The following is a 14615-nucleotide window of genomic DNA, read 5'->3' as shown; positions in this document are numbered from 1 at the left end:
TCCTTATAGTTCGTAGTTTTATTTCGTTGGATGTTACAAAAATGGCGAAGGGAGAGAGAGAGAGAGAGAGAAAGAGAGAGAGAGAGACTATGCTGTCCACGATGTCTTGAAAGTCGTATTTCTAACATGGTAATCATAGGAATATGATAAAGGAGCTTAGGACAAGTACAGGGGGATATTTATAAACTGTCATTTGACATCGATAAATTGTGGGTTTTATGCTTATGAATTTCCTTAAGGAGTCCACGATTCTGCATGGTTGTGAATTTCCTCCTGTAACTTTATGTCCTGTTTTTATCTTTGTCATAGCTCTCTACCTAGTCAGTGACGGGTGGAGGCCTAGACAGCCTTCTAACTATGGAACAGTGCTGTCAAAATGCGATGAGATTTCGTGAGAATTATCAAGGGTTCCTGACTTCTCTGTGGATGTCAGTTCTTCTTGATCTGGCATATTTGCCTATCGTGCAAGAACGTATGTATAATTAACATCAGACTCAAGGGATTTTTAATTGTAAATACGCCGTTTATTCCTCTACGAATATCTCGTAACAACGATGTAGCGGCAGGGTTTTGCTAGTGGAAAGACGTGGTAGGCCATACGAAACGGTATCCATGGGTTGTAAGTGTGGACGTACCATAATAGTTCGGGCAATATCCACCTATAAGCGAGAATCGCGCTACTTGTCGGGAATGTTATGGTGTTGGTGCGTAACGTTACTGTGATTAGTGTTCTGACACATCACCAGACTCGTGTGGGAAGTGATCAGATAACATTCCTGTAAAAAGTTACGTATGTCTAGCCGTAAGGGGAGGGTAGATTTGACGTGAGGAACTGTGATTTCAACGCATTGACGGGTGTATCCGACCGTAAGGGGCAAGCAATACAGTTGTAACATAAAGGATACACAGAACGTCCTCTCGTCGGCTCCCCTTACCACTTCCTCGCATGTTCTTTTCGCACTATCGACTGCGATGTTTATTACGTTACACCAGCCCATATCGGTGATGTCTTCCAATCCTTTCATCCGCGGTATCGCTGTTGGTTATCACATAGTGCCGGACGCCTGTACTTTACATCACTTGTTTGAGAGTGTCTTGGCGGGATGCAGCACCTTCCGGAAGGGCTGACTGGAAAATACCTGCAGTCTGTTCTCGAATCTGATTGGCTGGAAGAACCTAAATGTTAAATAATTTCGTAGAACTTAGGTGAATCGATACACCTAGGCGGTGTGCGTCTGTGGGCATACCATAATTTTTTCGGACGCTATACGCATATAAACGATAATCGCACTGCTTGTCTGAAATGCGTACGTGTTTTGGTGTTAAGTTACTGTGGTCAGTATTTTGACACGTGCAAAGAAAATGATGTGGGTGGGACTATGTCTGGTCGTAAGGGGTGTATAGATTTGACGTGGAAATTGCTGTTTCGATGCGTAGATAGCCGTAAAGAGTATGACGGATTTTACGTGGAAAATTATGTCCAGTCATAAGGAGGATATAGAAATATGTGGGCAATTGATGTTTCCAGAGCCACAGTCGTCAAAAGGAGCTATTTCCGATAGTCAGCTCATTGTTGAATATCACTAGATTGGTGCTGCAATTGTAGTATTTAGTTGTAATTACATGGGTGGTTTCCTAGCATGACACTGCTTCGTGTCCGGGTGCGTGACGGAGGTAGCTGTCTCCCGAACTGACCGGGCATGTACGAGGATGCAGTCGACCTAACCGTGTCGCCCTCTGGACGGGTGAATAGCGAACTAATATTCAGTATGTGTTGGGCAACCTTCGTGATCGCGTTTGCTGCGAGCATTCTTCGATTTTTACGTAGGAATTTGAGAGGGTTGAATATAGCGAGTGCCTGCACTGGACGATAATCCCCCCCCCCCCCCTCCCCGCTTATGTCATGAAAATTGACTAGCTGACGGCTGAGAGGTGACAGCGGCTGTCTCTGCGACCTCTGAACGTCCGGGCAATGAGCGTGCAGTTGCCGGAGTGACCAGTGTGCGGCAGGGCGCATGGTGGCGTGCGGAAGTTTCCACGATCTCCGACCTCTAGCCGTGACAGCTACTATGGAATCGATCGTGGTTTAAGTGTATGTATTTACAAAGCGCCCTTTTCATGTTGTGACTGCTTCTGTGAGTGGAACTGAGTGTTACTCAGTACATTCCAGTGGACTCTTTCGAACAGGGGAAAGGTGGAGTAGTATTTGTTAAAATAACGGTAGATTTGTTTTTGTTACAATCCTATCACGCAATAGACTCTTTGCACTCCATCTTCTTACTGCTGTAGCAGAGAGAACCAACTTTGAAATTCTATAGCGCTTTAAAAAACACACTTACTAGACCTGAAGGTGGTCGGAAGTTACACAACCGGGACGGTATAAATTTTCGTCGAAATTTGAAATTACAACTATCACTTTACAAAGCACCACTTCGAATCACGTCGTCAAATTCCCGATTTAACAATTTATTATTTCCAATAGTGGTACTACGAGCATACTCTAGTCATACCCCTGCCCCATCTTCTGCAAATTGTTTAAGGATATATCACAATTGAGCTGAAATCTGAAATTCTCACTACTATTTTCGTCTGCCTCTAACGTAATGAATTTCCCCTCCAAACGACGTAACTATGTCAATATCCAGCAATAGGAGACAAGGAAAATTCAGAAGGGGGAAGAGTAGAGCTTAGAAACTGGGCAATTGTGTAATCGAATCCTGAATGGCTCCAGAATTTCATGCCAAATACACCAGTCCTAGTATCCACCAGTAGGAAGCAAGGAAAAACTGGCCAACGCAGAGCACTCACTCCGTCTTCAGGCCACAAGTGGCCCATCGGGACCATCCGACCGCCGTGTCATCCTCAGTTGAGGATGCGGATAGGAGGGGCGTGTGGTCAGCACACCGCTCTCCCGGTCGTTATGATGGTATTCTGTGACCGGAGCCGCTACTATTCGGTCGAGTAGCTCCTCAATTGGCATCACGAGGCTGAGTGCACCCCGAAAAATGGCAACAGCACACGACGGCTGGATGGTCACCCATCCAAGTACCGGCCACGCCCAACAGCGCTTAACTTCGGTGATCTCACGGGAACCGGTGTATCCACTGCGGCAAGGCCGTTGCCGGCCAACACAGAAGGCATCGATTTAATTAATTAGTCAATTAATTTGACGGAGCGCAGGTAATTATATGGGGAGGGCTGGGGGTTTACCCAGTAAATGCCACTTTGTTCAGGACAAAAGTGGGTTTAGTGTTGTTACTGGTCAGGAAGTAACCTCTTGAGAGAGAGAGAGAGAGAGAGAGAGAGAGAGCATTTGTTTCGACAGGAATTTCCCAGACATAAATATGAAAGAGTTGCTGCCACCTGATGCTTTGTGCATCAGGAAATAACCGGACAGGCGAGAGGGTATTGGAGGAGGGGGTTGATGGGAGGAGTAACCCTGGGTGCAACCAGTCACATGCTCCTCCCTCGGTTAGAGATACGATTTTAGTATATACCCTGGATGATAGTCTTAGAACTGGTCTCTGCAAACTCAAGGACTTATGTCTACAAATTTGTCTCCCCATTATCAAGCCATTAAAACAGTCTCTTTTATCCTTGACTACTGTATAAAATCTCTCATAAGTGTTTGCAACTCAGACGACATGTCCACAAACTCAGTTGCAGACACTTGTCCATTCAGACTTACAAAAGACACAGCACCCATGCACTGTCTCCAACACTTTCCTTCCTGCAGTCATTGTTTTATCAGTCATCAGCAACACCAATACCATTACTAGAGAGTAAATTGCACCTTATGTGGGAAATCCGGACAGAGGGCCAAAGTGTGTCAATCAATTTTGAAGGTGTCGGTGGAGAGCACCTGAGTGGATCCGTCAGACATGGGGGCAGCAACATATCCATATGTATCCATACATGTCATATATTCAATCAGTGCTCCCACACTCTACAGAAAGTCTCATATTAACTGTCAAAATCAATAACATACCCATCTCCTTGCAAATAGGTACAGGGACTGCTGTAACCATTACCGATAGAGGCTCATAGGATAGTGTCAGGTCACCTCCCCTCCATCCCTTGGGTGCCCCAATGTGGAGTCATAGCCATGACATAAAGATTGATTTATAATTTCACAGCCAAGTACCGTATCAGTCACACATCATGGCCAGGATTTTGGTGAAGGATGCCCTGAGACCTAGCAGTTTCTTAGGCATGGATCTTTTTAATGCACTTGAGTTAGAAACTGGTGACTCTGCCACCAATGTCAACTCCCTGGGAACAAAGCTGTAACTTAAAGATTTTTTTTTTCTAAATTCAACTCTGTGTCTTCACAATCCTCTTTTGGTTCAAATTGTTCAAATGACTCTGAGCGCTATGGCACTTAACTTCTGAGGTCATCAGTCCCCTAGAACTTAGAACTACTTAAACCTAACTAACCTAAGGACACCTCACACATCCATGCCCGAGGCAGGATTCGAACCTGCGACCGTAGCAGTCGCGCGGTTCCAGACTGTAGCGCCTAGAACCACTCGGCCACCCCGGCCGACCCTCTTTTGGTGTTACAGACTTTGAAGCCCACATGGACCCCCTTTCATGGCAATGCCGAAATTTTTTAGGGATAGAAATGTTCCATTTGCGCTCAGGGATGAATTTCAGAGGGAATTACAGCGCCAGCAAGATGAGGCACAGGCACTCCAGTCTCCAACAGCCAATGGGCCACACTAGCGGTTAGTGTTGAAAAATCAAAGGGTACCTTACGCATCTGTGAAGATTTTAAGACAACCAGCAACGCCCAATGAATCATTGATGCGTACCTGATACCTAAGGTAAAAGACATCATGATCTGTCTATTGGGGGGAAAAGTGTTAGCAGAAATTGATCTGAGGGATGCATAACTTCAATTGGTATTGGATGGAGAATCCCGACGCAACGTAGTAATCAAACCTCTATTTGCGTTTTTCAGTATAACAAACTTGCCTTTGGTATAGCCAGCGTCCCGGGGATATTTCAACGATATATGGAGCACCTCACTCGTGATGTCCCAGGGACAGCGAATTAAGACATTCTCATTGCAGGCAAAGATGCCCTGTACCCCGCCAACAATTGGGACGCTCTATTGATACTACTCCAACAGGCCAATCCAAAATGTAACAAGGAAAAGTTTTGTTTCTTTGTTCCCCAAGTTCAATATCTCAGACACATTTTCAGTGCTTTCGACATCTTATCCACGTCTCAGTACATTGGAGCAGTACATAAACTTCCAGCTCCTACGAATACCAGCCAGCTGAAATCAATGTTGGGACAATTAAATTACAACTGAAAGAGTATTCTCTATGTCGATACCACTGCCAAACCACTTCATCGCCTATTGTGGAAAAACGTCCACTGGCAATGGATTCCAGTGTGTGACAAAGCTTTCAGACAGTTAAAACAGGTTCTTCTTTGCTCCTTATGCCTCACAGCATGTGACCCTACAAAACTTCTTATCCTCACAGAAGAGGTATGAGACTATGCGATGGGGGTAGTCCTGGCCCACGTGGTTTATGAGGTGGAACACTCAGTTGCTTTTGTGTCCAAAACCCTCACCATTTGTCAGAATGCCAATTTTGTTTGTTGTGATGACGATATCCTACACAGTAGCCCCCACCTAGAGATCCGAATGGGGAATATCTTACTCAAAAAGATGATATGATCATTAAACCATACAGTAGAGCTTCATTCTCTCGTGAAAAAAAAAATAACGGTTGTAGTTTCCGTTTGCTTTCAGCCGTTTGCAGTACCAACAAGCAAGGCCATTTTGCTAATGTTACAAGGCCACATTAGTTAACCATTCAGTATGCTGCCCCTGAAACTACTGAAACGGTCTGTTCAGGAACCATGCGTTAGTACGGCCGCTCCACGAATACTTCTCCATTGTGGCTGCACTTATGGTACAGCTATCTGCATCACTGAGATATGCAAGTCATCCCATCTCTGCAAGGTGCATGGTTCATGGGTATGCCTTCTCAAGAAGAGTATGAAAGATATCACAAGCAAAAAAAAAAAAAAAAAAAACAAAAAAACAAAAAAAAAAACATTTATTTCATGTGTGCTATTGATAACGTAAACGATATATTAAATTGGGTGCTGAACAATAATGACAAACGAACTTTAATCAACGGAAATTTGTGTGTTGCTTCCTTCCTTTTATCCCACGTCCCCTCCCGCTATATAAAGTGACGCATACTGAAGTCAATCGACGATTCACCACGAAGCACAACGCTTGATAACTAGTTGGGACATGAAGTTAGGGGACATGAATTTTCTGTGGCTGTGCATTCCGATGATGTATAAAATTTCTGAAACTTAAACGCAAATATGTTTTTCGACACAAATACATGGATCCTAAGAAGAAACTCTTGAAACTGTGCTATTCGATATTTCTGCGTTCCGTAGTAAACTAAAAGGCGATGTCGTAACTGACCTCAAAATCGAAGGCTATATATAGAGACAGATGTGTACGTTGTTGCAGATGTATCTGAGCAATTCTGGACTGTGTACCAGCCAACACACAATATGGTCCAAGGTCATATCGTTGTGCGATCTTTTTTCTATTTTTTTTAAAGCGTGGAACTCGATTTTAGTTATGTCACCTGCACGTGGATGTTAACAATTTATACGAGTTTTTCATACAGCATTTTCTGCTTACTGGAGAGTCCAATGGCTGACCTGTTAGGAAATCGACTGTGTAGACTTCTTAAGTGTTCCACACGTCTCTGATGTAGAGAATATCTTGCATGAAGGCTTGAGTATTCAATAGTTGCCACGACGACCACAAAGATTTGTCCTTATGCCAAGGGCACCTAGTTCCGCCAACATTCCCTTCCCATGCTGTTCACGACGCTGAGGGAGAAAATAAAGTATGTACTTCACTATCAAAATCTTCAATGGTGTCTTGATATGGGAATATAACCGGTTAGACATCACCACGTAGTTAAATTCAACGAGCGTCTATGGTTGAGCAGTTACATTGACTTGAATATCGCAAAGAAGTTCATTCGCAACATGTAACTTTGACAAAAAAATGGAAGCCAATGAATCTGGCCATTTTTAGCGCAAAGATAGTAAACGAAATATGGCGATGTTAGTTTGGTCACCTGTTGGGGAGGGAATGAAGGAGAGAAAAATCTGATCGGCAAATTCAAGCGGTCTGCCAGATACAATTAGCACTTTTTCGCATAGCGTAGATGATAGCGCACGAGACTTTCGCTCGGATTCGATTCCTACTATCGCCTTGTGTCCAATTTTTGTATCTCATTCTTGTTCGGTTTTAGCGAGCCAGACCAAGAAAACATTTGGCGACGGCGTCTCTGGCGCGCCACTTGAAATTGTGCGCTCAGCGATATGATGGGCTAACTTCAATGCTACTTACCTCGGAAATTGCGTAGATTATCGAATTTTTTTCTTAACTATTAATTATCAGCGCAACCTGTCCTGAAACACCCTTATGAGCTTTTCAGAATGTTTCTGACCACCCTGTATATGCGCTACCCTTCTTTAGTGGCTAAAGAAGAGATACTCTGGACAAGAGTGAAGACATGAGTTAACAAAAGAAAGAGGCTATATGCCGTATATGACTACAGAAGGGGTGGTTAAATTCCTTTTGTAGTGTCTACACTTGCAATGGTACAAGTACGTTTTAAGATTAGACGTAAATGAAACTGAACAATTACTGCTGATTGGATACAGAAAGGATTATTATTCTAATTTTTTTGTTCTTAGCTTCACAAAAATGTTACCTTGAATCCGAAGCCAAGATAACACTCTTTAGACTAATTGGAAAAGAAAAGTGGGAACTGTAGTTCATATGGTGAGATGTTATTGAGGAAATTTTATGAAGTGGAGGCTCAAATGGCTCTGAGCACTATGGGACTCAACTGCTGAGGTCATTAGTCCCCTAGAACTTAGAACTAGTTAAACCTAACTAACCTAAGGACATCGCAAACATCCATGCCCGAGGCAGGATTCGAACCTGCGGCCGTAGCGTTCTTGCGGTTCCAGACTGCAGCGCCTTTAACCGCACGGCCACTTCGGCCGGCTGAAGTGGAGGGATGATGGTACTAATGTACCTATAGTACTGCAAAATCTGTGCAATATTGTACCTACAGAACTAAAAGCCCTGCATCATGTAATTGCTTGTACATTCAGTGCTTGAAGACGTACCTAACTCGCGATCTGGGGCACATGTGATACGAAAATTTTACAATGTCCCAAATTGGAATTAAACTCATGACCTGAGAAGTAATGAGAGAGTTGTAGAAGACTTTAAAAAGCGGAAAACACAGAAAAGTGAAAAGTGAAAAAATAGCAACGTCAGCCGGCCGGTAGGGCCGAGCGGTTCTAGGCGCTTCAGTCTGGAACCGCGCGACCGCTACGGTCGCAGGTTCGAATCCTGCCTCGGGCATGGATGTGTGTGATGTCCTTAGGCTAGTTAGGTTTAAGTAGTTCTAAGTTCTAGGGGACTGGTGACCTCAGATGTTAAGTCCCATAGTGCTCAGAGCCATTTTTTTTTAGCAACGTCAGGGCTGGCTCTGAGCACTATGGGACTTAACATCTGTGGTCATCAGTCCCCTAGAACTTAGAACTACTTAAACCTAACTAACCTAAGGACATCACACACATCCATGCCCGAGGCAGGATTCGAACCTGCGACCGTAGCAGTCCCGCGGTTCCGGACTGAATTCAGTGTTCCGAAACTGTTTCACTGCGGAAAATCGTAACACGGTCCCTGACTTCAGCCGTCGCACGGACGCCAAAATGGAAAATATTGAAATAAACGATATCGGAATTGAAAAACAACTGCTATCACTTAGTAGCGGAAAAGCATCCGGACCAGACGAGATACCCTTAAGATTCTACAGTGATTATGCTAAAGAACTTGCCCCCTTTCTATCAGCAACTTATCGTAGATCGCTGGAAGAACGTAAAGTACCTAGCGACTGGAAGAAAGCGCAGGTCGTTCCCATTTTCAAGAAGGGTCATAAATCAGATGCAAATAATTATAGGCCTATTTCGCTTACGTCAATCTGTTGTAGAATAATGGAACATGTTTTGTGTTCTCGTATTATGACGTTCTTAGATAATACAAATCTCCTTCATCATAACCAACATGGATTCCGCAAACAGAGATCATGTGAAACTCAGCTCGCCCTATTTGCCCAAGAAATTCACAGTGCCGTAGACACTGGCGAGCAGATTGATGCCGTATTCCTGGACTTCAGGAAGGCATTTGATACGGTTCCGCACTTACGTTTAGTGAAAAAAATACGAGCTTACGGAATATCGGACCAGGTTTGTGATTGGATTCAGGATTTCCTAGAAGAAAGAACACAACATGTCATTCTTAACGGTTCAAAATCTGCAGATGTAGAGGTAATTTCGGGAGTACCGCAGGGAAGCGTGATAGGACCTTTATTGTTTACAATATACATAAATGACTTAGTTGACAACATCGGTAGCTCTGTGAGGCTATTTGCAGATGACACGGTTGTCTACAAGAAAGTAGCAACATCAGAAGACTCGTACGTACTCCAGGAGGACCTGCAGAGGATTAATGCATGGTGCGACAGCTGGCAGCTTTCCCTAAACGTAGATAAATGTAATATAATGCGCATACATAGGGGCAGAAATCCATTCCAGTACGATTATGCCATAGGTGGTAAATCATTGGAAGCGGTAACGACCGTAAAATACTTAGGAGTTACTATCCGGAGCGATCTGAAGTGGAATGATCACATAAAACAAATAGTGGGAAAAGCAGGCGCCAGGTTGAGATTCATAGGAAGAATTCTAAGAAAATGTGACTCATCGACGAAAGAAGTAGCTTACAAAACGCTTGTTCGTCCGATTCTTGAGTATTGCTCATCAGTATGGGACCCTTACCAGGTTGGATTAATAGAAGAGATAGGCATGATCCAGCGAAAAGCAGCGCGATTCGTCATGGGGACATTTAGTCAGCGCGAGAGCGTTACGGAGATGCTGAACAAGCTCCAGTGGCGGACACTTCAAGAAAGGCGTTACGCAATACGGAGAGGTTTATTATCGAAATTACGAGAGAGCACATTCCGGGAAGAGATGGGCAACATATTACTACCGCCCACATATATCTCGCGTAATGATCACAACGAAAAGATCCGAGAAATTAGAGCAAATACGGAGACTTACAAGCAGTCGTTCTTCCCACGCACAATTCGTGAATGGAACAGGGAAGGGGGGATCAGATAGTGGTACAATAAGTACCCTCCGCCACACACCGTAAGGTGGCTCGCGGAGTATAGATGTAGATGTAGAAGCGCCTTAACCGCGAGACCACCGCGGCCGGCGTCAGGGCTGGAAACTGCACAGATTCATCCAGGTGCAAATCTCTATTTAAGGGCTGTCAGGAAATAATGATATTTTGGAATTCTCACCGAAATGGTTATAATCTAATTAGTCATGTGGTGTCACAAGTGAAACTTGGTCATGGAATTATTATTTCTTGTATCCCTGCCACACAATGATGTCGATATGGGTTCTGTTGCCGGCATAAATACTGTACTAAACGACTCGTGGCGATGGTGGTCGTTCTGCACGCCGGTACGATCGCAGATGTGTGAAAGAGTCGGAACCAGTTCCACAAAATATCCAGGCACCGTGATGATCGAACCAGATTGTTGCTGTTTATGACGCTTAGTAGTTCGCGCCATAACTGTCTCCTGACAACCGCCCTGTCAGTGTACTTGGAATTCGCATTGGATATCAGTGGACTGTTTACGCAAGCTCACAACTATGGTATTCCCGCACTTCATTTGCACGTTAGAGATCCGGAGTTGGATGCATGTCGACTGCTATCTCATGTGTCGTTCGCTACGTACAGTGTTTGGATTATCTGCAGAGATACACAATTTGGAGCTCAAAAATTAGTATCTTGATATCGTATACAAAATTAAGCTAGTATAGATCAATGATCGTGTCAATATTTAATTTTTGACATACTATATATAGTTGATACGCGGGTCAGCTGTGAATAGATGAAAGCGGTTATATGGAGCAATGAAAAGTGCCATAAACTCACGTATCGAAGCAAACGAATAAAAGATAATCAAAAAACATAGTCAGTGTTGCAAATAGACAATATCGATATCCTTGGCATACCAAGGAAGTTAACTTGGTGAAGGTGCATACAGCAGAAACAAAAGCCCAGGTGGTATACCAGAGGGAGCTATCCAAGGAATCATAAGAACAGGCGTGAACAAGGTGATGCCATTTCACGAAGGTGATACCCCTGCCAATAAATGCCATACGATCATTTCATTTCACCATTGATTTTCAATTTGGTACTGGAGAAAGTAATTCGGGAGATGCGAAGAGAATATAAAGTGGTGAAGCTAAATGGAAGAACACAGCTATTGGGATATGCAGACGACACAGAAGACATAGCGGTGTAAGAGGAAGAGTTGGCAGAAACCGTAGAGGACTCCGGGTAGAATGTCAGTAAGATTGGAATGAGGATTAATATGGAGAAGACTGAAGTGATAGAAGTATCCAGAGAAGCTCCTAATAATGCCCCATTACAGGCAGGAATATGGAATATAACCAGAGTGGAAAAATTTAAGTACTTGGGCATCTTGTTCAACAGCTAAAACAAGAAATTAATCAACGTATTGTCAATTTCAGTCTGAAGCAGGTATTGTCATAAAAAATCTGTCAGTTAAGACCAAATTTAAAGCCTATATTCAGTGATGGTACTGTTGTTGTTAGATGGGACGTAAACGTTAATCACCACAAAAGAAGGAGAAGAGTACCTCCTGATCTTCGAAAGGAAAAACATGAGAAAGATCTTCGAACCAATCCACGAAGAGAACACATGGAGACGGAGCAAGAACCTCAAACTGTGCGACCTGATGAAACAACAGAATATCGTGCAGAAAATGAGAGCGGAGAATAATTCTGGTAGGGCACATAGACAGGGGGCCAGAAACGTGCGGGCTAAAGCTGTCCTTGTGGGAAAGCCTGATGGAACTCGTTCAATTGGAAGACCAAGGAAGCAATGGGAGGATGAATTGCAGAAGGACCTTCAGCAGTTCGGTATCCATGAGAACTGGATCCAAAAGTGCACAAGATCCCCATCTATGGAGGAACATCGTAAGATTGGCACATGAACTTCAGGCTCCGTGATCGCCGATATACGAGTATATGTATACATGTTTGCAAACATAGTGTATCATCAATCAGTATTAGCGCGTTTTTTGGGGTACGGTACGAGCGCGTGGGCCCCTAGATGAAATCTTTTAAAGATTGCTATGACAGTCAAAAGAACGTAACGGGGTGTGCTACTGAAGTTAACAGGCACCCTCTTCGTGACTCCAACGGATGAATTTGCTAGCCATAATAAGAGTATGACCGTTGGAGCAGGGAATCAGGAAAATACATGTCTTATATCAATTAAAGAAACGCAACGAAATGCAACTGCATAGAATAGAGGAAACTGAGACCCAAACAAAGATAGAAGGAAAATATTGCATTTCATATCCATGATAAAATGGACTAAATAATTCTGACACAAAAAGAGGAACTCACAAATTTCTCCGTAACATCAAGCAGACATCACAACAGATTCACTGTCTTGATGCATTGTCTATAAACAATATGTCTGCAAAAAATCAAAAATCCTCCCAGATGGAGTGTCTAATGCGTCTCACTCGAACATTGTGACGACAATTAAATGAACTGATACTGCGCGTCTTGCTCACCCTTTTCTCTTCCGTTCGACAATCAGGGCGGTGTCTGACAACAACCTCATCACGTGACACTAACCATTAAGCTCCGCCATTCTAGCCTCAGAGGGACCAAGCGGGACCGACAGACCGCAGTCATTCTCAGCTAATGGCGTCATTTGGATCCGATATGGAGTCGCATGGGGTCAGCACCAGCTGTCCGCGCCGTTGTCGGTTTTGCAGGCCTTTGAGTCGCTACTCCCGATCCATGTAACTTCTCCATTGACATCACGAAGCTGAGCAGATCTCGATCAAGTCCTACCACCGAGAAAAAATATCTGGTAGTACAGGAAAATGATGCTTGGCTCTCCGCATGGCAGAGTCAACTAAGCTGACCACTCAGCCACGGAGACGGCAGTCACGTGACACACAGAACTATTATTTTAGCCAGAGTAACAACAGCACTCTCATACCAACGCAGCAGGTTACTCCAATTCTATTCCTCGTGAATGGAATCGTCTATTGTTATCCATTGTCATCGTGATCCAATGTCACGACATTAAACTCAGTTTTGTCAGCAAGACACCTGAAGGTCATCATCAGAACTTTTACGTAGTGTTTCAAACTTTTAAGCTTACGGTCAGCCGTTTGTTTCTTAAAGCTGGAAGCAGGTTTTCGAATGGGCGCAATTCCAGATGACCTTCCCTCACTAACACCTAAGGCTATCGATAGAAATCTAATGCACGATCTACTGGTCAGTATGCTGCAATGGTAATGACTATAATGGTAAGGGATTACTTACATAATATTGTGTTGGTTTGACATGTCTCACTGATGTGAAACTTCTTGCCAAAGCGAATGTTAAATAAAAAGTACCGTTTGTGCTAAACATACCCGCTGCTCCTTGCTGTACGTGAAGAGGACTTCTGCCTCCTGCCACGTGTTGTTGCCAGTGGGATCTTTGGTACTCCACAGAATACGGTCGAAGCCATCTGGGCTGCCATCCTCGCTGACCGGATGCAAGAGCACTCGCAGCCCGGCTGCGCTCAGACCGTCGATGATGAAGCTGAAATGTTTAATCACTCGTCTTTAGTCGACGTAAAGAGAGTAAAAAGGCTGATGTTTTCCCTACTTCGGGCAAGCGCCAACACCGGTACGCTTGTCGTTAGCTCCTGAGTATGCGGATGATGAATTACAATAGTGTGTCTGCAAGTGCATGAAGAATGTAACTCTGAATTCGATAAACATTACTACAAACAGGGAACTGTCTAGCACGAAGAGACATATTCTGTGACAATACACTCTTGTAAAACACGACCGATTCGCTTGCTGGTTGATAATTTGGGCAAGCACAGGTTTATTTGCATGATTTTCAGACATGAAAACGAGTAGTGAAACTCACCTAAACGAGACACACTTTCCGTCAGCGCCAGTAGATCCCATTATAGGACTCTCGAGAAAAGCGCTTTGTCCTCTCATGTCAGCCATAAGTCCAAGGGCCGACGTCTCGAAGAAAACATATCCACCTGAGTCAACAAAAAGTTACAACTTAAATGGTTTTGTATTTACTGATTGTTTATTATGATATAAAACGCCCCGTTGTTGAGCTAAACACCCAATAAAATTTTAAGGAGTGAGATGAAGTAGTGGATAAAGCAATGTACTCATGTTTCGGAGAAGTGAACTGAAAATCTTCGTCCATCCACTCACACACATTTCCCCTGTGGTTTTCCTCAAGCACTTCCGGAAAAAGTTGGACGATTTTTGGACTACAGAAAATCCCTTCTCCAGTTCCCTCTCCAGTTGAGCTCCAAATGTAATGCCTCAGTTGTCGATAAGACTTTGAAAGAAAGACCTGCGTAGTTAAAACCAAAACTCTGT

The 14615-nt window shown here is 43.7% G+C and overlaps 1 protein-coding gene and 1 pseudogene across 2 annotated transcripts in view; both read right to left on the bottom strand.

Annotated features, from left to right (window-relative positions):
• Positions 1 to 14615, bottom strand: part of LOC124555548 (MAM and LDL-receptor class A domain-containing protein 1-like) — a 399742-nt gene that overhangs the window by 261710 nt on the left and 123417 nt on the right. For both annotated transcript variants that reach the window (XM_047129504.1, XM_047129503.1), the window contains exons 5-6: positions 14137 to 14260; positions 13629 to 13800 (exon numbers count right to left, since the gene is read on the bottom strand). In XM_047129504.1, the coding sequence (XP_046985460.1) occupies positions 13629 to 13800; positions 14137 to 14260 (296 nt within the window). The remainder of the gene's footprint in view (positions 1 to 13628; positions 13801 to 14136; positions 14261 to 14615) is intronic.
• Positions 3007 to 3123, bottom strand: LOC124557289 (annotated as a pseudogene).

The sequence above is a fragment of the Schistocerca americana genome, chromosome X (assembly GCF_021461395.2).
Source record: "Schistocerca americana isolate TAMUIC-IGC-003095 chromosome X, iqSchAmer2.1, whole genome shotgun sequence".
Taxonomy (NCBI): domain Eukaryota; kingdom Metazoa; phylum Arthropoda; class Insecta; order Orthoptera; family Acrididae; genus Schistocerca; species Schistocerca americana.
Note: the sequence above shows the minus strand (reverse complement) of the source record. Positions and strands in the feature narration are given on the sequence as shown.